Source organism: Mustela putorius, unplaced genomic scaffold (assembly GCF_011764305.1).
Source record: "Mustela putorius furo isolate JIRA1106 unplaced genomic scaffold, ASM1176430v1.1 tig00000870_pilon_pilon_pilon, whole genome shotgun sequence".
In the NCBI taxonomy this organism is placed as follows: domain Eukaryota; kingdom Metazoa; phylum Chordata; class Mammalia; order Carnivora; family Mustelidae; genus Mustela; species Mustela putorius.
In genome coordinates, this window is record NW_025421503.1 from 1704945 (window position 1) to 1731207 (window position 26263).

The 26263-nt window shown below is 36.6% G+C and overlaps 1 protein-coding gene across 1 annotated transcript in view; it reads right to left on the reverse strand.

Annotated features, from left to right (window-relative positions):
* Positions 1–26263, reverse strand: part of HDX (highly divergent homeobox) — a 247300-nt gene that overhangs the window by 140592 nt on the left and 80445 nt on the right. Inside the window, exon 4 of the mRNA XM_004776045.2 lies at positions 6521–6574. Coding sequence (XP_004776102.1) covers positions 6521–6574 — 54 coding nt within the window. The remainder of the gene's footprint in view (positions 1–6520; positions 6575–26263) is intronic.

Genomic DNA, 26263 nt, shown 5'->3' on the forward strand with positions numbered 1-26263 from the left:
AGGACTCTTAAAGACAGAAAAGAAACTGAGGGTTGATGGTGGGAGCTGGGTAGGCTATTGGCTAGAGGAGTGATGGGTATGACCTTTACTTTTTTATGATGAGAACGGAGTGTTTTATGTAAGGGATGAATCACTAAATTCTACTCTGAAACACGTATTACACTATATGTTAAATAACTAGAATTTAAATAAACATTTGGAGAGAAAAAAAATAAAGTCTATTTTATCTGATGTTAACACAGCTGCTCACTTCTGGCTTTTATGATTAATATTTGCATGGTATATTTTCCCCTAAACATTTGCATGGAATATTTTCCCCTATCATTTGCATTTCAGCCTACATATGCTACTGAATTTTAAGTCAGATGTTATAAACAGCATAAAATTGAGTTGTGTTGGGGCACCTGGGTGGCTCAGTGAGTTAAAGCCTCTGCCTTCATCTCAGGTCATGGTCTCAGGGTCCTGGAATCGAGCCCCACATTGGGCTTTCTGCTCAGCAGGGAACCTGCTTCCTCCTCTCTCTCTGCCTGCCTCTCTGCCTACTTATAATCTTTGTCTATCAAATTAATAAATAAAAATCTTTTAAAAAATGAGTTGTGTTTCTTTTATCAGTTCTGCCAATATATCTAAATTTTACTTGGTATATTTAAGTAATTATTGCCATATTACGGCTTATGTCTGTCATTTTATTATTTTCCATTTCTGTTTTGCATTCCTGTGTTTCTTTTTTTTTTTCTTTTCTTTTCTACCTGTGTGACTTGAATATTTTTTAGGTTTCTATTTTGATTCATTTTAGGTGTTTTTTAGTGTATTATTTTGTAGTTTTTGATCGTTCTCGCTATCAAATACACATAATGTGACTGGTCATAGTGTACTGGTTTCCGTAACTTACCCCTTCTGACAAAGTGTGGAAACCTTACTTCTGTTTATATGCCTTTAATCTTCCAAGTTTTAAGTACCATTGTCTTGGGTATCAGAGAGATGGTACTATTACTTTTGTTTTAATCATCAAATATAATATAGAAAATTCATGAGGAGCAAGACAGGCCTATTTCTGCACTTTCTGTTGTTATTTCTTCCTCCCTACTGCCCCCAAGTTCCTCTTCTATCATTTTCTTTTTCTGTGAAGAACTTCCTTTAGTCATTGTTTCAGAGTAGGCAAGCTACCAACAAATTACTTCTTTTTCACCTAAAAATGTCTTTTTGTTCCTTCATTCCCTGAAGGATAGTTTTATGAAACAAAGAATTATTTGTTGAAAGTTATCCTCTTCAACATGTGAAAAAATATTGACCTCCTGGTCTTCAAGGTTTCAGATGAGAAATCCACTGTCATTTGAATTGGTATTCTTCCAGAAGTAATGCATTATTTCTCTCTGACAGCATTCAAGACTTTTTTGCATTGTCTTTAGTCTTCAGAAGTTTAATTATGATGCTCCTAGGTATGGATTTCTTTGCATCTATCTTGCTAGAATTCACTCAGTTTCTTGAATCTGTAGGTAATGTTAGATTTTTCCCCAAATTTGCGATGATTTTGCCACTATTTCTTTGAATATTCTTTATGTCCCATTCTCTGTCTCCTCTTACTATAGGACTTCAATGACACAAATATTGAATCTTTTGTTATTTTTCCACAGGATTTTAAGCCTCTAATATTTTTCAGTTAGGTAAATTCTATCACTCTGTCCTCAGGTTCATTGATTCTGTTCTCTTTTATCACCACTCAAATCTTGAGGAATCCCGCAGGTTTATTTGTTATTATATTCTTCATTCCTACAATTCTCATTTGGTTCTTTTATAACGTTGATTGTTTTCTTGAGATTTTCTATTTTATTCATTTGCTTCAAAGGAATGCGTAACTGCATGTTGGAACAGTTTTATAATGGATGCTCTAAAATCTTTGTGAGATAATTCCATTATCTACTTCATCTCAGTATTTGTGCCAGTTGATTGTCTCTTATCATTCATTCTGTGATTTTCCTGGTTCTTGGTATTCTGAGTGATTTTTTTCCTGAATACTGTGGCCATTATATAAAGAGATTTTTGGTTTTATTTAAATCTTTTTGTTATTTTACCAGGCAGGCACACAGTTCCTGGCTGACATTTATGGGCTGTGGTTCTAATGGTACCTTCTGGTGGTATTTTAATTTTCAAATAAGCTGTAGTGTTGTTTTAATTGCTTGATTTATTTGGTACCACCTGGGCTAGTGTCTCCATGTGGGAAAATAGATTTTCTATCCTTCAGAGATGAACAGCACACTGACTAAGCCGTGCACATATAGTGCCTTGATCACTTTTGCTGGTGCCAACCAAGCCACCTGATTCTCTAAGTTGGGGAAATAATTCTCTGACTTAACCAGGCCAAAGAGGTTTTCCAGGTCAAACTACTTTTTGTGGCATCTCCCTTTGGTATTTCTCCCTGGTATCTCCACCAAAGGAAGAAAGGTTCAGGAGCAACAGAGAATAAGAACACTTCTCTGGTTCCCTTACTGTTACTGAGGCTTCTAACTGCTCTCCTATGGCAATATTGTCAGGATCACTTCATGCTGTTTGGGAACTCCCACCCCAACAATGGGAGGAATGAGCCTACCCAAGCTGTTTTCTCTTATACTGGGGGTCATGAGATGCCTGGCCTGGTTACCTTCTGTTGTTAATTGGGAGACAAAATACCCTGTAGTTCTTCCAAGTCCTGGAGTTACTAACGAGTTGCTTCCTTTCCAACTTTTAGAGATCTCCGTTGGTGGCATCCTATATTATTTTCATGGTTTATAGTTCTATTTTGGGGGGAAGAGAAATTAAAAAAGAGTCTACATAATCCCGTACAGTACAAAATTTCCTAGCTTCAGTTTTACTATCCCTAAACCTACCTACCATAAAGTAACTTGAGTTATCTTTCTAAAATTCTATTTATGTCTCTTTTATAATTAAAATCTTTTAATTGTTTCCCATCTATTGACCAGTTACATAGAAATCTCCTGAGGTGTTTCTTAAAATTCAGATTTATAGGTCCCACACAGACCAACTGAATAAGATTCTTTGATAAAACACAATTTTAATTAAGTTTTTGTTATTAACATTATACAAATCACAATGGTTGGGGTAGGAAGTCAGAAAAACAAAATAAGACTGTTAAACTACTAGTTACTCATTACTTTTGAATACTGAAATGCTAGATTTTCTTGTTGGATAGATCGTTTAAGTATGATATAATGTCCCTATACATATCTTATTACAGTCTTTGGTTTAAAATCTAATTTGTCTGATATGAGGAATGCTATAGCTTTTTTTGAGATCCATTAGCATGGTAAATTATTCTTTACCCCCTCACTTTCAATCTGGAGGTGTTTTAGGTTCAAAATGAGTCTCCTGTAGACAGCATATGGATGGATCCTACTTCTTACCCAATCTGAAACCCTGTGTCTTTTGCTTGGAGCATTCAGCCCATTTACATTCAGAGAAACTATTGATATTAATTTAGTGCCATTGTATTGCCTGCAATATCCCTGTTTCTGAAGAGTGATTCTGTTACTTTCTGGTCTGTTACTCTTGGTGTCTCTCCTTACATACAGTATCCCCCTTAATATTTCTTGCAGGGCTGGCTTGGTGGTCACATATTCTCTTAGCTTCTGTCTGTCTTGGAAACTCTATCTCTCCTTATATTCTGAATGACAGCCTTGCTGGATATTCTTAGTTGCATGTTCTTCCCATTTAGTACCCTGAATATAACTTGTCACACCTTTCTGATCTGCTAGGTTTCTAAACTTTTCAAAGTATAGAGATACAGGGAACATACCTCAATATCATAAAAGTCATCTATGAAAAGCCTACAGTGAATATCATTATCAGTGGGGAAAAACTGAGAGCTTTCCTTTAAGATCAAGAATACAACAGAGATGTCTACTCTCACCACTGTCATTCAAAATTATACTAGAAGTCCTAGCTTCAGCAATAAGACAATAAAACGAAATGAAAACATTCAAATTGGCAAAGAAGTCAAACTCTCACTCTTTGCAGATGACATGATTCTTTATGTAGAAAACCCCAAAGACTCCACCCCAAAATTTCTAGAACTCATACAGCAATTGAGCAAAGTGACAGGATACAAAATCAGTGCACAGAAATGAGTTGCATTTCTATACACTATCAATGAGACAGAAGAAAGAGAAATTAAGAAACATATCCCATTTACAATTGCACCAAAACCGTAAGATACCTTGGAATAAACCTAATCAAAGAGGTAAAAGATCTGTACACTACAAACTGCAGAATGCTTATGAAAGAAACTGAAGAACACAAAGAAATGGAAAAAACATCCCATGCTTGTGGGTTGGAAGAATAAACATTGCTAAAATGTTTAGGCTGCACAGAGCTATCTACACATTCAATGTAATCCCTATCAAAATACCATTGACGTTTTTCACAGAGCTGGAACAAACAATCCTAAAAGTTGTGTGAAACAAGAAAATACCCCAAATCACCAGAGGAATGTTGAAAAATAAAACCAAAGCTGGGGGTATCACAATGCCTGACTTTAAGTTATGTTACAAAGCTGTAATCATCAAGACAGTATGGCACTGGCACAAAACAGACACAGATCAATGGGACAGACTAGAGAGCCCAAAAATGGACCCTCAGTCTTAGGTCAACTAATCTTCAACAAAACAGGAAAGAATATCATACAGAAAAAAGACAGTCTCTTTAATAAACAGTGCTGGGAAAATTGGACAGCCACATGCAGAAGAATGAAGCTAGACCATTCTCTCACACCATACACAAAGATAAACTCAAGATGGATGAAAGATCTAAATGTGAAGATAGGAATCCATCAAAATGCTAGAGGAAAACACAGGAAACAACCTCTTCGACCCTGGATACAGAAATTCTTACAAGACACATCTCTAAAGGGAAGGGAAACAAAAGCAAAAATGAACTATTGGAACTTCATCAAGATAAAAAGCTTATGCTCAGCAAAGGAAGCAATCAACAAACTTAAAAGCAACCTATGGAATGGGAGAAAATATTTGCAAATGACATATCAGATAAAATCCTGTTATCCAAGATCTGTAAAGAACTTATGAAACCAAAAAACAAAGAATACAGTCAAGAAGTGGGCAGAGGCATAAAGAGACACTTCTCCAAAAAAGACATACAAATGGCTAAAAGACCTATGAAAAAATGCTCCACATCACTTGCCATCAGGGAAATATGAATCAAGCCACAATGAGATACTACCTTACACCAGTTAGAATGGCTAAAATTACCAAGGCAGGAAACAACAAATGTTGGTGAGGATGTTGAGCAAGGGGAACCTTATTACACTGTTGGTGGGAATGCAAACTGGAACAGCCACTCTGGAAAACAGTATGGTGGTTCCTCAAGATGTTAAAAATAGAGCTTCCCTATGACCCAGCAATTGGGTATATTTACCCCAAAGATACAGATATAGTGAAAAGAAGGGGCACATGTATCCCAATGTTCATAGCACCAATGTTCACAATAGCCAAACTGTGGAAGGAGCCAAGATGTTTTTCAATAGATGAATGGGTAAAGAAGATGTGGCTCATACATACAATGGGATATTACTTAGCCATCAGAAAAGATGAATATCATTTACATATACATGGATGGAATTGGAGGTAATTACGCTAAGTGAAATAAGTCAATCAGAGAAAGACAATTATCACATGGGAATGGTGAAGAGTATAATAAGTGAAGGGAGGGGAAAATGAATGGGAAGAAATCAGAGAGGGAGACAAACCATATGTGACTTCTGACTGGGAAACAAACTGAGGACTGCAGAAAGGGAGAGGGGGTGGAGAGATGGGGTAACTGGGTGTTGAGCATTAAAGAGGGTAAGTGATGTGATGAGCACTGGATGTTATATACAACTAATGCATAGTTGAACATGTTATCAAAAACTAATGATGTAGTAATCATTGGACAATTGAATTTAAAGGAAAAAACATATTGTGTGTCAAGGCTTTTACAACCATAAAAATACTGAAATGCACTAAAAATAAATAGTAATGTAAATTTCTTAATTTTGATCGAGACATTTAAATCAATCACAATTCAATTATATGATCAAATTAACTGGGATAATTAGATATAAAAATATTATGGTATTTTATCTTTTTACTGAAGTATAGTTAATATATAGTGTTAGATATATATTAGTTTCAGAGGTGTAATATAATGATTCGACAATTCTATACATTACTCAATGCTCTTCTTATTCCCTTCTATTTCACCTATCCCATTAATTATCTTTGTGTGCTTTTTAAAACTATAAAAAACTTGCTCAAAGATTAGATGGTGCACTGAATACTACATTTCATTTAAGATTATATTGGTAATATATATAAATATTATGATCTCAGAATATGTACTTTGAGATAATGCAGTTTTAATGAGGTTCAATTTTGCCAACTTTATAAAGAATCATGAAAATATTCTCAATGGCATTCTTATTAGCAACAGAGGGGAAAACCCTACTTGTTGTTTTAAACGAAAGATTACTTACTGCTCTTTTTCTAGAACACCCTGTAATCCAAGGCACAGTAAGGTTTCCTGAAATCTGTGGAAACAAGAAATGGAATTTCAGTAAGGTATGCATTGACAGTACTTCAAATAATGATCAACAGCAAAAAAATTCATATAGGATGACAAGATAGTTATGCATTCAGAGCTTATGCCCCATGTAGACAGTGCCATTTTCTTATTGAACACAACAGATTTAAAGGGTCTTCCTTTAGAAGTAGTACAGTTCCTCTGGAAATTCAAGAAAATTTCTAGGGCATTATTGGGGCCTAGAAGCATGCTTCAAAATTCTGTGGACAAGAAAAATTTTATAGGGGAGTCTGGTGGCTCCATTCGTTAAGCATCTGGCTTCAGCTCAGGACATGATCCTGGGTTCCTGGGATCAATCCCTGCTTCAGGCTCCCTGCTTGTCCCTCTCCTTCTGCCCCTCTGCACTGTTTGTGCTCTCTCTGAAATAAATAAATAAAATCTTCAAAAAAGAAAATTCTTATAGTAAAAATTCAGCACTCTGTAGAATACATGTTATAATAATTAACTTATTAACTATAGTCATCATGCTATATATTAGTTTTCTAGACTTAGCCTACATAACCGCAATTTCCTTTTTAAGCAGAAACTACTAAGATGAGTAGCCAGCAAAACCATATTACATCAGCATTGTCTCACAAGGAGATAAGTGCTACTCTAGTTGAATTCTGGCAACTGCTTACAGAGACCAAGGTGGTCCTGTGAGCTACAATACAGAGTAGCCTAGATGTAACCATACATTTCCCTGGGATTCACAAGTTTGGGGGAATACTCCAAATTCTCCTCCTGCCCTCTCCTTCCTTCCCAAACACATACCTCCTGAGAGACTGACAAGTCAAATCAGCCTTGCAAGTTGGTGATGCTGAGAATATGGTATTGAATAGAAAATTTATTGTTTTGATAAAGTTACATTTAGTGATGACCTATGAATCATTATTATGCCACTGATAAGGAGTGATATTCAAACAGTCAATGCAAATAGTAAAGTAATATCCTTAATTATTCAAAATTCAGATAAATTATTACTGCCCCTGGCCACTAGATCTGAAATTTTATTTTGAGTTCAAAGTACACCAACATAAGGGATAGCCTAAGAAAAGTTAATGATATAAACTCCAAATAATACTTTTAAGGAAAAAAAATACTTTTATTTGAGTTAAAAATCCCATTACAGTAACATGGCAATAAACTATAATGCTTGAGGATCATGAAAAGTTTTGAGTAATTGATTCTTAAAATGGTAAACTAAACAAATAAATAAAATTGGTAAACTGAGTGATAATGAAATTTTTATGGAAAAAAGTTCTTTAAAACATACACTTTCTTGTCCTCACATCAGTACTTGTTATATAACATAATGTTTGTAAAGTAAATTGGTTGCTAGCTCAGTGAAAGAGGTAAGACTACTGCAATAATCACACAATATATTCTTGAAAAAACAGAGATACCCAACAATTTTGGATTATCTGTGCACATGTTTCCTTCCACCCGTTATGATAATTTAAAACTGGCTATATAAATTTGCTCCAAAAAACATGTTAAACCAAACAAATTGCAACCCCTCCCATAAACAAGTATTAAAAAGTTGCATATGAAATTTAAAAAAAGGTTCATACAATATACATTATAATTGAATGTCTTTAAAACTGACATTATACATTTTAAGAATATAAAATGTGGGTTTTTTTTTCTGGGGTGCCTGGGTGGTTTATTCAGTTAAGTGTCTGACTCTTGATTTCGGCTCACATCATGATTTCTAGGTGGTGGAATTGAGCCCCATGTTAGGATCCACACTCAGGGGAGGCTGCTTGAGATTCTCTCTCCCTGTCCCTCCCCCCACTGAAACTCACTCTCTCTCTAAATAAAATTAAATAAATAGATAGATGGATAGATAAAATGTGATTTTCTGCTTAAGCCAATTGTATGTAACCAAGAAAATAGAAAACTCCTATAAGGACATTCACATACAAATATTATCAATTCTATGTGCATTGGATAGATGAAGTTTCACCTTTTTTTTTTTTTTTTTAATAATTCTGGGACACCAGTTACATAATACTCAAATGCTTTATTCAGCTACCCTCTCCTGGTTACTTCAAATCTTTTTTCAATGGAGAGGAAAAGGGAGTTGGGGGAAATAGGAGGGGGGGGATGATCCATGAGAGGCTGTGGACTCTGAAAAACAATCTGAGGGTTTTGGAGGGGAGGGAGATGGGGGTTGGGTAAGTCTGGTGATGGGTATTATGGAGGGTATGTATTGCATGGAGCACTGGGTGTGGTGCATAAACAATGAATTCTGGAACGCTGAAAAGAAATTTAAAAAATAAATAAGAATTTTAAAAGAATCTTTTTTCAGTTCTTTGTGTTTCTGGTAAAACTCAGGAAAGCCAACCACAGCAGCTGAACTTGTATGCTTTTTAAAATAATAATACTGTATAAACATATTTTCTTCAAATATGGAAAGTTTTGTTTGGTCAATAGTGATGATTTAATTTCTTCTTCACCAGAAGCTACAAAAATAGTAATTCAAATGAGCAGCACAATATACACATCATTTAAATGATATTTAAATTCCAAACACATTTTCAACACCATGGTTTGGAAAACTGTAAAATTAATTGACAAAGAAACAAGACTGATGTAACAAATATATTCAAACTTGACACATTTGAATGAGTACTGTATTTTCAAAGTAGAAAACTTAGGAAGTTATAAAGTCATTACAATGATGTTGCCATTGTTGAAAACATTTTGGGAACTTTTCTTTTGGAGTTGGGAGACAGAGACTCTGTCTCATTAATTCATATTCGCTTTGTTTTAACTGAAAACATAAAAGCCCAAATTGAACATCAATATTATTCACTAAGTGTAGCTTAGAATAAATTTTATGTTCCAAAATAAAATTCTTCCCCAAATGATGATTTGCATTTAAAAAATCTTTGCATTTAAATTTGCATTTAAAAATTTTGCATTTTAAAAAAAGCATTTAAAAAAATCTCAGAGGCTTTTAAAGCAATTGTAAAGAACTTCAATAACTTGACAAACTAAATATCATTGAAGTAAGTATAGATAACTTTCCAAAGTAACTAGTTGAAACCTGTTCAAATATTTATCAGGCATCTCTTCTAAAGTAGGTGCTATTTTAGGTGCTATAGGATATAAAGAAGATGTGTAAGGCATAATTTCCTAGAGGGCAAGAATTATGCGAGGAAAAGGTAAGAAAGGAACATAAATGACTTTAATATAAGAATACTATAATAAGTGTCATAAGAAAGATACAACAAATTAAATGCAATAGGAGTTCAAGATAGGGCAAAACTACATCCAACTTGAGGATATATCTCAGCTGAACCTTAAAAAAATGAGCAGAATTTTGATAGAAACAACAAAGAGCATTCCAGGGGAAGAGAAGAGCATGGGCACAATGGAATAAAAGGATAGGATATGTCTGGAAAAGATCAGTTCAACTAGAACTCAAAATGGAATTAGGGTTACTTTGTGGAGGCCATGAATACCAAAATAAATTTATATCTAATTCCATGAAAAATAGAGGTTCCACCAAGATGGTGAAGTGGGGGGCTGCTTTTCAACCGGTACCCTGAATTTACCTAGAAATCTCCCAAGCAACTCTGAACACTCATGAAATCAGCCTGAGATGTAAGATTATACACGTCTGGATCTCTACAGGGGCAGATGATCATCAGTCAAGAGTTATGAAGGATGAGTTGGGATTGTGCAGACAGATATTGGAGGATAAACAGAAGGGGGAGGGGGCCACCAGAAGCTAGCCACTGGAAAGTAAAATAATACCCCAGTGCAAAAACGTCCTGCACCTGGGGACCAGCAATATCTTAGAGACCAATGGCTGTGAGAAGGGAAGGGACTGATAACAGCACTCAAACAGAAAAAAAGGGGCCTAAGGGGCAAATGCTGGGACCTGGTGGTGACAGACATGGACCTAAGCCAATGGTCCCAGAAACAGCAACCAGCAGGACCAGAATCACTGGTGGTTTTGGTGGCATGAGGGTATGGAGACAAGAGGAATCCACAGTCAATCACTGAAAGGGTCGCTGGGGGCACACACCATCTATAGGAAGCTACTGTTTTCAGTGTCACTTAAAGAAGGGTAGACTACTCTGGAGGCTTCAATGGGAGCAGACTGCGGCTTCTCTTTGAGCCGGAGGTCGAGTGCAGACAGTTTACTTTGCTATGACCTTCCAAAAAGGTGAAAAAGCCGCCAGAGAACAAAAGCCTCCAGAGAACAAAATCCTGAAAAACCAGTTTCCATGGGGTCTAGCCCCTTAATAGGGGGCAGGGCAACTCCTCCCAAGCAGGGCTGACTGAAAAACAACATGGCAGCCCGCTCCCCTAGAACACAAGCTGAAAGAACAGGCGGACAAGAACCGCAGGGTCTCCCTTAAACTGTAAACTTCCAGAACAAGGGGAAAACAATATATTAAGCTGCTGGTATTGCCTTGCAGCCTGTATATTTCTTAGATACAACTTTTCTCTCTTTTTCTTTTAACCTACTTATCATTTCAACTAGATGTTTAATACAACATACTCCATAGTAACTTTTAAACTTGAACTTTTTCAAACATACACTTTTTCTTTTTCATTTTTTATAGATATAAATATAAGTGTCAATGTAGTCCTTTTTTCTTTATTCAATACTACCTTGATATATATACCAGTTTTAATTTTCTCGTATTTATGGGAAGTAGAGTTCTCTAACAAAGAGAACAAAATACACCCAGGAAGAACTGAAATACCTTTCCCGATCCAAATGGAGGGATTATAACCACTGTCCCATGACCTGTGCCTTTTATTTTGGGTTCCTTTGTTTTTGTTTTTGTTTTGTTTTGCTTTTCTTTTTTTGTTTGTTTGTTTGTTTGTTTGTTTTTGGTCAGTCTTCTTGTTTGTTTGTTTTTGTTTGTACCTTATAAATCTTACTCTTGTGTCTCATTTTGGCTGGTGTTTTTGTTTGTTTGTTTGTTTTGGTGATTTCAGATTTCTCTGAAACTTCCCTGGATTGTGGTTGATATTTTAAGCTATACATCCACTCAACCACAACACAACAGAATGACTGGGAGGAGGAACACCCAAAAAAGGAAAGGCCCAGAGACAATGACCTCTTGCAGATTTAATAGATATGGATCTAAGCAAGATGTCAGAAATAGACTTCAGTGTAGCAGTTATGAAGACAATAAGCTGGAGAAAACTATTAAGAGCAATATAGATTCTCTAAGGCCAGAAATGAGAGTGGATCTGGCAGAATTTAAAAATGCTATCAATGAGATACAATCTAATCTAGATACTCTAACAGGGTAAATGATGCAAAAGAACAAATTAGTGATCTTGAAGACAAACTGATAGAAAAGGAGCAAAAGGAGGCCTGGAACAGCTTAAAATCCATGAAAACAGAATTAGAAAAATAAATGATGCCATGATACATTCCAATGTCAGAATTATTGGGATCCCTGAGGGGATGGAGAGAGAGGACTAGAAGATATATTTGACCAAATCAGAGTGGAGAACTTCCCTAATCTGGGGAAGGAAATGAGTAATCACGTCCTAGAGGCAGAGAGGACCCCTCCCAGAACCACGTAGACCAGACCACTGCCCTGGCATGTAATAGTAAAACTTACAAATCTTAGAACCAAGGAAACCATTTTAAGGACAGTTAGGGGGAAAAGAGTCCTTACATACAGAGAGAGGAACATCAGAATAACATCAGACCTGTCCACAGAGGATTGGCAAACCAGAAAGGGCTGGCAAGACATATTCAGGGTAATAAATGAGAATATTATGTAGCCAAGAATTCTTTATCTGGCAAGGCTGTCATTCAGAATGGATGGAGAGATAAGGAGCTTCCAGGACCAGCAGAGACTGAAAGAATGTAACGACTAAACTGGCTCTGCAAGAAATATTAAGTGGGGTTCTGTAAAAGGAGAAAGACCCCAAGTATGATATAGAACAGAAATTTACAGAGACAATCTATAGAAAAAAGGACTTCATAGGCAAAATGATGACAATAAAATCTTATCTTCCAATAATCACTCTCAATTTGAACAGCTTAAATGCTCCTATGAAGTGGCACAGGGTTGCAGATTGGATAAAAACATAGGAGCCATCCACACTCTGTCTACAAGAGACTCATTTTGAACCTAAAGATACATCCACACTGAAAGGGAACGGATAGAGAACCATCTCTCATGCCAGTGGACCTCAAAAGGAAGCTGAGGTAGAAATTCTCATATCAGACCAATTAGATTTTTAGCTAAAGACTGTATGTAGTTAGAGATACAGAAGGACACTATATCATTCTTAAAGGGTCTATCCAAAAAGATCTATCAATTGTAAATATCTATGCCCCTAACATGAAAGCAGCCAACTACATAAGCCAACTGTTGACCAAAATAGACATATTGATAATAATACCTTAATTGTAGGAGACCTCAACACTCCACTCTCAGCCATAGATAGATCATCTAAGGAGAAAATCAACAAAGAAACAAGAGCTTTGCCAGTTTGGTGATATGGTGAGTGCTGTGAAGTATGTAAGCCTGATGATTCACAAACTTGTACCCCTGGGGCAAATAATACATTATATGTTAATAAAAATAATTAATTAAAAAATCAAGGAACACAATATGGTATTAAAAAAAGAGAGAAAGAGAGGCGCCTGGGTGGCTCAGTGGGTTAAAACCTCTGCCTTCAGCTCAGGTCATGATCCCAGGGTCTGGGATTGAGCCCCGCATTGGGCTCTCTGCTCAGTGGGGAGCCTGCTTCCTCCTCTCTCTGCCTGCCTCTCTGCCTACTTGTGATCTCTGTCTGTCAAATAAATAAAATCTTAAAACAAAACAAAACAAAACAAGAGCTTTGAATGACACACTGGGCCAGATAGAATTCATAGATATACACATAACATTTCACCCTAAAACAACAGAATATTCATTCTTCTTGAGAACGCATGGAACTTTCTCCAGAACAGATCACATACTGGGTCACAAATCAGGTCTCAACCAATATCAAAAGATTGGCATTATTCCCTGCATATTCCCAGGCCACAATGCTTTGAAACTGGAACTCAATCACAAGAAAAAGTTTGGAAGAAATTAAAATAATTGGCAGCTAAAGAGCATCCTGCTCAAAAATGTTTGGGTTAATGAGGAAATCAAAGAAGAACTTAAACAATTCATGGAAACCAATGAGAATGAAGACCATCAATACAAAACCTATGGGATATGGCAAAGGCCTAAGTCCTAAGGGAGAAATACATAGCCACCCAAGCTTCACTCAAAAAAATAAAAAATTCCTGGATACACGAGCTCTATTTATACCTTAAAGATCTGGAGGATCAACAACAATTTAAACCTAGCCCATACATGAAAAGGGAAATAATTAAGATTAGAACAGAGATCAATGAATTAGAAATCAGAAATATCGTAGAACACATCAATGAAACTAGAAGTTGGTTCTTTGAAAGAATTAATATGATCGATAAACCACTGGCCAAACTAATCTAAAAGACAAGAGAAAGGACCCAAATTAATAAAATTATGAATGAAAGGAGAGAAGTCACAACTAACAGCAAGGAAATAAATACAATTATCAGAAATTATTAACAACAGCTATATACAAATAAGTTAAGCAACCAGAAAGAAATGGATGCATTCCTGGAAAACTATAAACTTCCAAGACTGAAACACAAAGAAATTGACAACATGAATAGACCAATAACCAGAAACGAGATGGAAGTAGTGATCAAAACCTCCCAAAAAACAAGAGTCCACGGGCTGATGTATTCCCTGGGTAAGTCTACCAAACATTCAAAGAATAGTACCTATTTTCCTAAAACTATTTTAAAAAATAGTAATAGAAGGAAAACTTCCAGACTCATTCTGAGGCCAGCATTACCTTGATCCCCAAACCAAGCAAAGACTGCATCAAAAAGGAGAATTTCAGACCAATATCCCTGATGAATATGGATACCAAAATTCTCAACAAGATCCTAGCTAATAAGATCCAACAGTACATTAAAATGATTATCCACCATGACCAGATGGGATTTATCCCTGGGATGCAAGGGTGGTTCAACATTTGCAAATCAATCAATGTGATATAATATGTAAATAAGAGAAAAGACAAGATCCATATGGTCCTCTTAAGGATGCAGAAAAAGCATTTGACAAAATACTGCATTCTTTCCAGATTAAAACTCTCTAGAGTATAGGGATAGAGGGAATATTCCTCAACCTCATAAAATCCATCTACGAAAAACCCTCAGTGAATATAATTCTCAATGTGGAAAGCTGAGAGCCTTTCCACTGAGATCAGGATCTGGACAATGATGCCCACTCTCACCACTATCATTAAACATAGTAGCAGAAATCCTAGAAACAGCAATCAGACAAGAAAAAGAAATAAAATGTATTCAAATAGGCAAAGAAGAAGTCAAACTCTCTCTCTTCAAGGATGATATAATACTTCATGTGGAAAACCCAAAAGACTCCAACCTCAGATTACTAGAACTCATACAGCAATTTAGTAATGTGGCAGGTTACAAAATCAGTGCACAGAAATCAGTTGCTCACTTAAACACTAGCAATGCAACTGTAGAAATAGAAATTAGAGAATCAATTCCATTTACAATAGCACCAAAAACATAACATACCTTGGAATAAACCTAATCAAAGAGCTAAAGGATCTATACTCAAGGAGTACAGAAAACTCATTAAAGAAATTGAAGAAGACACAAAAAGATGGAAAAATTTTCCATGCTCATGGATTAGAAGAATAAACGTTGTTAAAATGTCTAAGCTGCACAAAGCAATCTATACTTTCAATATCAACCTGATCAAAATACCAATGGCAATTTTCAAAGTGCTGGAGCAAACAATCCTAAAGTTTGTATGGAAGCAGAAAAGGCCCTGAATTGCCAAGGAAATGTTGAAAAAGAAAAACAAAAACAAAAACAAAAAACCTGGGGGCATCACATTCCCTGATTTCAAGCTATATTACAAAGCTGTGATCACCAAAACATCATAATACTGGCACAAAAAGAGACACATAGATCAATGGAACAGAATAGAGAACCCAGATTTGGACTCTCAACCGTAAGGTCAACTAATCTTCAATGAAGCAAGAAAAAATATCCATGGAAAAAAGATAGTCTCTTTGATAAATAGTGCTGGGAAAATTAGACAGCTATATACAGAAGAATGAAACTCGACCATTCTCTTACACCATACACAAAGATAAACTCTAAATGGATGAAAGACCTCATTGTGAAAGAGGAATCCATCAAAATCTTAGAGTAGAACATAGGCAGTAACATTTTCGACATCAGCCACAGTAACTTCTTTCAATACATGTCTCCAAAGGCAAAGGAAACAAAAGTGAAAATGAGCTTTTGGGACTTCAGCAAGATAAAAAGCTTCTGCATAGCAAAGGAAATAATCAACAAAACAAAGAGGCAACCCACAGAATGGGAGAAGATTGTTGCAAATGACACTATAGACAAAGGGCTGATATCCAAAATCCACAGACAACTTCTCAAACTCAACTATCTTAAATATTCTCAAAGAGCTAAAGGAAGATATGACAAAGAACTAAGGGAAAACAGGAAGAAGGTATATGAGCAAAATGAGAATATCATCAAAGAGATAGAAATTATAAAAATAACCAAACAGGAATTTTGGAAATGACAAGTACAATAATTGAGTTTAAAATTTAACTCAAAGAGTTTAGTAGAGGGGCACCCGGGTGGCTCAGTGGGTTAAAGCCTCTGCCTTCCCCTCAGGTCATGATCCCAGGCCTGGGATAGAGTCCCACATCGGGCTCTCTGCTCAGCAGGAAGCCTGCTTCCTCCTCTCTCTCTGCCTGCTTCTCTGCCTACTTGTGATCTCTGTCTGTTAAATAAATAAGTAAAATCTTTTTTTAAAAAAAAGTTTAGTAGAAAATAGGAAGAGGTAAAAGAATCAGTGGGCTTGAAGGAAAGTAATTTGATATTATCAAGTTTGAGGACCAAAATAAAAGCATGAAAAAAAGTAAACAGGGCCTAAGAAACTTATGGAACATTAACCAGCAGACCAATATGTGTATTATAGAAGTCCCAAAAGGAAAAGAAAAAAAAGACTAAGAGACAGATAAATGATTTGAATAAATAATAGCTGAAAACTTCCCAAATCTGAGGAAAGTCTTTGACTTTCTTCACATAGAAATATTTCCACATTGATTTCTCCACATAGAAATCCACAAAGCTCAGCAAACTCTTACTAGGGTACATTAAAAGAGATTCACATGGAGACACATTATAATCAAACTGTCAAAAGACACATAAAAGGAGAAAACATTTAAATGAGCAAAAGTGACTCATCACACACAGGGGCTCACAACAACTAGCACTCAGATTTGGGCAGACCAAATTCCTGACTGCAATGTCCATGCAGTAGTCCTACCAGTGGTATGGCTTACCTGCAGAGCAACATGGTTGTATAGTCTGACTGGAGAACTCAGCAAGCTGCAGGTCTGCCTTGTTTGGGTTCTCAAGTGAAGAGCTTTCCAGCCCTGCAGCTTCATCTGCCCCGAGATTGCTAAGTCATGGCCCAACCCATTGCTGAGTGTAGCTTCTAGCCATTCCTAACCAGAAAGGCTAGCCAGAATGCCTGGAAGCTGCATAATTCATCAGCACTAGATTAAAGTGTAGCAGGTAAAGTTGATCATCCACAGAACACAGCAAGTGGCACTATTCAATTAAGGAATTAGGGCAGTAGGCCAATTTTAATCAAGACCATAAATAAAGAGCTTCTCCCACCTTGGAGTCAGTTTACCTGCTCTGCCCAGCTAGGGGAGTTAATTCATAATCCCCCTCATTGATGAGCATATCTCCAAACCCCTATGGACTAGATACTCCAACTGGTCATATATGGAAGGCTACTTGGGGCTGGCTATCCTGCTTGCTCAGAGGGGAGACACTTCCTACCACACCCACTGCTAAGTGTAGATCCCAGTACCACCTGACAAGAAACTCTGGCTGACACATCTGGAGAGCATCATAGCCTACCAATACTTGAGCAGAGAATCTGGCAGGAAAAGCTGATTATCCACAGAGCAAGGCCAGTGGCCCCACCGAGCCAGGAAATTTGGTGACATGGTTTGACTTGAGCCAAGACCAAAAACAAAGAGCCTTCCAGCCTTGAAAATAGTTCCCCTCTCCACCCAGCAAGACAAATGAATTTTTAGCCCTTCCCATTGTTAAATACAGCTGCCTATCTAACCAACCAGGGAACCTAACAAGAGCACATGGGAAGATTCATAGCTCATCCAACAGCCCTGCTTACAGTTAATCTTAAGCAGAAAGTAGAACCCATGGCTTTTTCCCACCTGCAAAGGAAAACTGGTGGCCCTATCTGGCTAGGGAATTCAGTACATAGTCTTGCCTGATTTAAATTTCTGAACAAGAAGATATGCAGAAACTGGGGCCTGTTCTGTTACACTGAACAATTTCAAAGTATCAACTATTACTGAGTATAGTACCCAGACTTAACCATTTAGGAAGTCTGTCAAGGGAACCCAGACAATTGTGGAACATAACCTAAGAGGTAACTTGACCTGTTTGTGCGAGAAGCAACCGAGAAATCCTATTCAACTGTTCTCAGCCAGAGGAAACCCAAAAATCTCAGAGCTCAGGCAGTGACCTTGACCCCAAACAAATTCTGTTGGCAAGTTCCACCTTCCCAAAGACATTACCAGCACCATATTCAGAAACCCAGAGTGAGCTGACTGGTGAAGAACTGTCTCTGTCAAAGAGAATCTGAAAGAAGAGAGTCTTTACTGAAATGAACAGGCACTAAAGTAAATAATGAAGGATCATGAAAAATCAGGTCAACATACACCACCAAAGGAACTAATAAAATTTCAATAACTGCTCCTAAAGCAATGGAGATCAATGAACAGTTAAAAAAAAAAAAGAATTAAAACAATCCCTTTAAAATAAGTGAACTAGAACACTGACCTACAAGAATACACAGACATAAAATTAATTGAAATTATGGAAACAATGCATGAAAAGAAAGAGAGGTTCAACAAAGAAATAGAAACCACTGAAAACAAAAACAACAACAACCAGAAAGCCTAGATCTGAAAAATATGATGACTGACCTGAAGAATTCAATGGAGAGCTTCAAAACCAGGCTGAGTCATGCAGAAGAAAGAATCAGAGACCTAGAAGATAGATCATTTGAAATTACACAGTCAGAAGATCAAAAAGAAAAAAAATGAAAAAGGGGGAGAAAGCCGATGGAATTTATGGGACACAACAAAAAAAAATTATCTACATTATGAGAATGCCAGAAGAGAAAGAGACAAGGACAGAAAGTATATCTGAAGGAATAATGGCTGAAAACTTTGCAAACATGGGGAGAAAAATAAACATCCTTATCCACAAATCTCAGAGAACCCTAATAGTGAACAGGGCAGTATTAAGTTTGAACAGTGAACAGTGAACAGGGCACTGTTTGAACAGTGAACAGGGCAATATTAAGATACATTATATACTAAATTATCAAAAGTCAAAGACAAAGAAAGATTTGAGAGTAGCAAGAGAGAAGAAAGAAGTTACATACAAGGGAACTCTCATAAGATTATAAGCTTTTCAGGCCAAAAGATAATGGGATGATATAATCAAAATATTGAAAGAGAAAAAAAAACAACTGGGGCATCTGGGTGGCTCAGTCACTTAAGATTAAGTCACTTAACCTGACTTGGTTTTGGCTCAGGTCATGATTTTATGGATCATGAGATCAAACCCTGTGTTGGGCTCTGTGCTCAGTGGAGAATCTGCTTGAAGATTTTCTTCCTCTGCCCCTCCCATCATCATGCACTCTCTCTGTCACTTTCTATCTCTCAAGTAAGTGAGTCTTTAGAAAAAGAAAAGAAAAAATGAACTGTCAACCCAGAAACTATACCCAGCAAAGCTGTCCTTCAGAAATACTTTCTTGAATAAACAAAAGCTGAGGGAATTCACTAAACTAAACCTGCCTTACAAGAAATGTTAAAGGAAGATCTACTAATGAAATTAAAAATATGCTAACACCATAAAAACACTTAAAGGTAGAATAAAATTTACTAGTAACTATAGTCAAAGTTAGATTCTATAATATGGAAGTGGTGGTGTATCATTTGCTTACACCTGTACTTTAAGTTAAAACACATAGTAAAAAGATAACTATAAGTAACAAAATGTGTTATTGGTTATGCAATATAAAAATATGTAAACATCTATAACTGAAAATATCGGGGTGGGACATAAAAGTAAAAGAAACAGAATGGCTCAATGGATGAAAAACATGATCTAATAATATGCTGACTACAAAAGATTCACTTTAAAGACATACATCTTAAAGACATACATAGACTGAAAGTAAAGAGACAGAAAAATATTTCAAAAACACTATAAAAGAAAGCAAGAATATCTATCATCAAATCAGACAAATTGGACTACACTAAAAAGGGTAAAAAGAGACAAAGAAGATCATCATACAATGATAATGGGAGCCAATCCATTGACACAATATAAAAAGTATAAATGTTTATGTGCCCAACATCAGAGGACCTAAATATATAAAGAACTAAAAATGATAAAAGACAAATGGTAATTCAGTCATAGTTTTGACTTCATAATTTTTAATTTTTTATTTAAACTCTAGTAAGATAACATACAGTGTAATATTAATTTCAGATGTACAGCTTAGTGATTCGTTTAAATACAACACCCAGAGCTCATCACAAGTGTACTTCTTAATAGCCAGCACTTATTTAAACCATCCCCCAACCACATTCCCTCTAGTAATCAACAGTCTTCTCTCTAGAGTCAGTCTGTTTCTTAAAGATTTTTATTTATTTGTTAGAGAGAGAGAGAGAGATACAGAGTGCAAGCACAGGCAGACAGAGTGGCAGGCTAGAGGCAGAGGGAGAAGCAGGCTCCCTGCCGAGCAAGGAGCCCGATGTGGGACTCGATCCCAGGACGCTGGGGTCATGACCTGAGCCGAAGGCAGCCGCTTAACCAACTGAGCCACCCAGGCGTCCCAACCAACTGAGCCACCCAGGCATCCCAAGTCAGTCTGTTTCTTAAAGGGGAACACTTCTGCACTGTTTTTTTTTTAAGATTTTATTTATTTATCTGAAAGAGAGTGAGAGAGAGAATGAGAGGGAAGAAGGTCAGAGGGAGAGGCAGACTCTAGGTGGAGCTGGGAGCCTGACATGGGCCTCGATTCCGGGACTTTAGGATCATGACCTGAGCCGAAGGCAATTGCCCAACCAACTGAGCCACCCAGGTGCCCCACTTTTGAACTGTTAATGGAAATGCAAACTGCTGCAGCCACTCTGGAAAACAATATGGAGGTTCCTCAAAAAGCGAAAAATAGAACAACCATCTGACCTAGCAATTGCATTACTAGGAATTTAGTCAAAGGATACAAAAGTACTGATTCAAAGGGGCCTATGTACCTCAATGTTTACAGCAGCACTATAAACAATAATTTCCACCAGTTGATAAACAGATAAAGAAGATGTGGTGTATATATGTTTGTGTGTATATAAACACACACACACACACACACACACACAAATAGGATATTAGCCTTCAGGAAGAATGAAATCTTGTTATTTGAAGCAAAGTAGTATATTATACTAAGCGAAATAAATCAGTCAGAGAAAGACAAATACAAGATTTCACTCACATGTGGAATTTAAGCAACAAAACAGCTGAAAATAGAGGGAAGGGAGGAAAAAAATTAAAAAATAAGATAAAAACAGAAAGAAAGGTAAACCATAAAACAGACTCTCAACTATAGAGAACAAATTGAGGGTTGCTGGAAGGAAAAAGGGGGCTGGGATGAAAGGGTGATGGGCATTAAGGAGGGTACTTGTTGGGATGAGCACTGGGAGTTGTATGTTAGTGATAAATCCCTAAATCCTACTCCTAAAGCTAATACTACACTGTATGTTAACTAACTTGAATTTTAAAAAAAGACTCTGTTTCTTGGTTTGCATCTCCCCTTTTCCTCCCCTGATCATTTGTTTTGTTTCTGAAATTCCACATATAAGTAAAATCATATGGAACTTGCCTTTCTTTGGGTAACTTATTTAACATACCATTATACAATCTAGCTCCACCTATGTTGTTGCAAATGGCAAGATTTCATTCTTTTCTGGCTGAATAATATTCCTGTGTGTGTGTGTGTGTGTGTGTGTGTACCACTTCCTCTTTACCCATATATCAGTTGATAGACATTTGGGCCCTTTCTGTAATTTGGCTATTGATAATGCTGTTATAAACTTTGTGATGCATGTATCACTTTGAATTAGTATTTTTGTATTCTTTGGGTGAATACCTAGTAATGCAATAACTGAACCATAAGGTATCTCTATTTTTAACTTTTTGAGGAAACTCCATACTGTTTTCCAGAGTGGCTGGACTAATTTGCATTCCCACTAACAGCGTAAAAACAAGAAAATGAAAACACAACAATCCAAAACCTTTGTGATACAGCAAAAATGGTCTTCAGAGGTAATTACATGGCAATATAGGCCCACCTCAAGAAGCAAGAAAAATCTTAAGTAATAGAACCTTACAACTAAAGGATCTAGAAGAAAAAACAAAAAATGAAGCCTAAAGTGGGAGAAGGAGGGAAATAATAAAAAATTAGATAATTGTCTTTCTCTGATTGACTTATTTTTCTTAGCATGATACCCTCTAGTTCCATCTACGTCATTGCAAATGGAAGACTTCATTTTTGATGGCTGCATAGTATTCCATTGTGTATATATACCACTTCTTCTTTATCCATTCCTCTTTTGATGGACACCTAGGCTCTCCCCATAGTTTGGCTATTGTGGACATTACTGCTATAAACATTTGGGTGCATGTGCCACTTCAGATCACTACATTTGTATCTTTAGGGTAAATACCCCATAGTGCAGTTGCTGGATCATAGGGTAGCTCCATTTTCAACTTCTTGAGAAACCTCCATACTCATTTCCAGAATGGCTGCACCAGCTTGTATTCCCACCAACAGGGTAGGAGGGTTCCCCTTTTTCCGCATCCTCACCAGCATCTGTCATTTCCTAACTTGTTAATTTTAGCCATTCTGACTGGTGTGAGATGGTATCTCGCTGTGGTTTTGATTTGTATTTCCCTTATGCCAAGTGATGTTGAGCAAGATGGGACCAGGGAGGGAGACATCCATAAGAGACTCTTAATCTCAGGAAATAAACTGAGAGTTTGCTGTAGGGTGGGGGGTAGGATAGGTTGCTTAGCGTGATACCCGCTAGTTCCATCTATGTCATTGCATACCCTTGGGGGGGGTATGTGCTATGGTGAGTACTATGAATTGTATAAGACTGATGATTCACAGACCTGTACCCCTGAAGCAAATAATACATCATATGTTAATTTTAAAAATACATTAAAATTTTAGAAAAAAAGATTAGAGCAGAGATAAATAATATAGAAACTACAAAACAGTACACTTCCTCAATGGAACAAGGAGCTAGTTCTTTGAAAAAAAAAATGATGAAATCAGTAAACCCACAGTCAGAACTGGCAGAAAAAAGAAAGGACCCAAATAAATAAGATCACTAATGACAGAAGAGAAATAACAACCAACACTAAAGAAATACAAATAATTATAAGACAATATTATGAAAAACTAATGGCAATAAATTGGAAAACTTGATAAATTCCTAGAAACATATAAACTACCAACACTGAAACAGGAAGAAATAAAAAACTTGAACAGACCAATAACCAGCAAAGAAATTCTATCAGTAATTGAGAATTTACCAACAAAAAAAAAGTCCAGGGCCAGATAGCTTTATAGACAAATTCTAACAAACATTTAAACAAGAGTTAATACCTCTTCTTCTCTATTTCAAAAAATAGAAATGGAAAGAAAACATCCAAATTCAGTCTACAAGGCAAGTGTTACTCTTATGCCATAACCAGATACATAAAGACTCCACTTAAAAAGAGAATAGGCCAGGGGCGCCTGGGTGGCTCAGTGGGTTAAAGCCTCTGCCTTCGGCTCAGGTCATGATCCTGGGGTCCTGGGATCGAGCCCCACGTCGGGCTCTCTGCTCAGCGGGGAGCCTGCTTCCTCCTCTCTCTCTGCTTGCCTCTCTGCCTACCTGTGATCTCTGTCTGTCAAATAAATAAATAAAATCTTTAAAAAAAAAAAGAGAGAATAGGCCAATATCCCTGGTGAACATGGATGCAAAAATTTTCAATAAAATAGTATCATATCAAATCCAACAGTACATTAAAATAATCATTCACCACAATCAAGTGGGATTTATTCCTGGGCTGCAAGTGTGGTTCACTATTCACAGATCAGTCAACATAATACACCACATTAATAAAAGAAATTATAGGGGGGCACCTGGGTGGCTCAGTTGGTTAAGCATCTGCCTTTGGCTCAGGTCATGATCTCAGGCTCCTGGGATTGAGCCCCAGGCATGGGGTTAGTCCTCTCCCTGTGCACCAGCGCCCCCTCTCTCTCAGACAAAATCTTAAAAAAAAAAAAAAAAAAAAAGAAAGAAAGAAAGAAATCATAGGAACCACAGGATAGGAAAAACCAACAGCTAATATCAATCTCATTTGGGGACTTTCAAACCATACTTTCAAGAAGGGATAGATTATCTCAACTGGAAATCAATAAAAAACAGATTTGTACTACAATATAAACCAAATAGACCTAACAGACCTATACAGAGCATTGTATTTGACAACAGCCCAACATACATTCTTCCTAAGTGCACATGGAACATTTTCCAGGTCAGGTCATATGTTGGGCCACAAAATATGTCTTAGAAATTCAAGGAGACTGAAATCATACCAACTATCTTCTCTCACCACAATGGTATGAAACTGGAAGTTGATAATAAAAGGAAAAGTGTAAACTCAATAATACACAGAAATTAAACAATACTTTCTTGAATAACCAATGGATCAATGAAAAATGTAAAGGGAAAAAAATCCTGAGTCCAACAAAAACAGGACTACCACACTCTGAAATACATAGGATGCAGCAAAAGCCATTTTGAAAACAATATTTATGGCAACAAATGCCTATATTACAAATAAGAAAGATCTCAAATAATCTATTTCTATGCCTCAAGGAACTAGAGAACGAACAAACTGAACCCAAAGGTAGCAGAAGGAAGGAAATAATGAAAAGAATAGAAATAAATGAAATAGAAAACAGGAAAATCAGAAAAGATTAACAAACCTAAGAATTCCTTTTTTTAAATGACAGAATTGACAAACCTTTACTTAGATTAACTACAGAAGTGAGAATAAGTCCCCAAATTAACAAAATTATAAGTGAAAAATAAAACATTACTACTGAAACCACACTAATGTGAAGGGTAACAAGGGACTACTATGAACAACTATACACTAAGAAACTGAATAACTTAGAATAGAAAAATTCTTTTTTTTAAAAAAGATTTTATTTATTATATTTGACAGACAGAGATCACAAGTAGGCAGAGAGGCAGGCAGAGAGAGAGAGGAGGAAGCAGGCTCCTCGCTGAGCAGAGAGCCCGATGTGGGGCTCGATCCCAGGACCCTGAGATCATGACCTGAGCCGAAGGCAGCGGCTTAACCCATTGAGCCACCCAGGCGCCCCTAGAATAGAAAAATTCTTAAAATCATACAACCCACCTAGAATCAATTAGGAATAAATGGGAAAATTACTCATAAGGAGATTGAATCCATATTCAGAAATCTTCCAACAACAGTTAAATTCCCAGGACCAAATGACTTCACTGATAACTTTTAGTAAACATTTAAAGAAGAGTTAATGGCAACTCTTCTCAAAAACTTCTAAAAAGTCCAAGAGGAGGGAACATTCCAAAACTCATTTCATATGGGCAGCATTACCCTGATAGGCATAAAAGGGCACTACCAGAAAAGAACATTACAAACCAATCCCCAATAAATATAAATACACAAATTCTCATTAAAATACTGGCAAAACAGCAAGGACAGGAAAAGATGTTTAATATTAGTAATAATTACAGAAACGTAAATCAAAACCGCAATGAGGTATTGCCTCACACCCACTGTAGGAGCAATTAAAAAAAAAAAACAGTTGTTAGGATGTGGAGAAACTGAAACTGTTGTGCCTTGTTGGTGGGATGTGAAATGGTGTAGTTGCTATGGGAAACATTATGGCAATCCCTCAAAAAAATTAAAAATAGAATTACTGTGAGGGTGCGCCTGGGTGGCTCAGTGCGTTAAGCCTCTGCCTTCAGCTCAGGTCATGATCCCAGGGTCCTGGGATCAAGTCCCACATCAGGCTCTCTGCTCAGCAGGGAGCCTGCTTCCCCTTCTCTCTGTCTCTGCCTCTCTCTCCGCCTACTTGTGATCTCTCTCTCTGTCAAATAAATAAATAAAATCTTTTTTTTAAAAAAATAGAATTACTGTGTGATCCTGCAATCTATCTCCATTGTTTGGTACATATTCAAAAGTATTAAAAAACAGGATCTTGAAGAGATATTTGCCTGTTATGTTCATTACAGAATTATTCACAATTAACTAAGAGAAGTAAACCAAATATCCATCTTTGGTTGAATGGATAAATAAAATGTTGTGTGTGTATGTGTATATATATATATATATATATATATA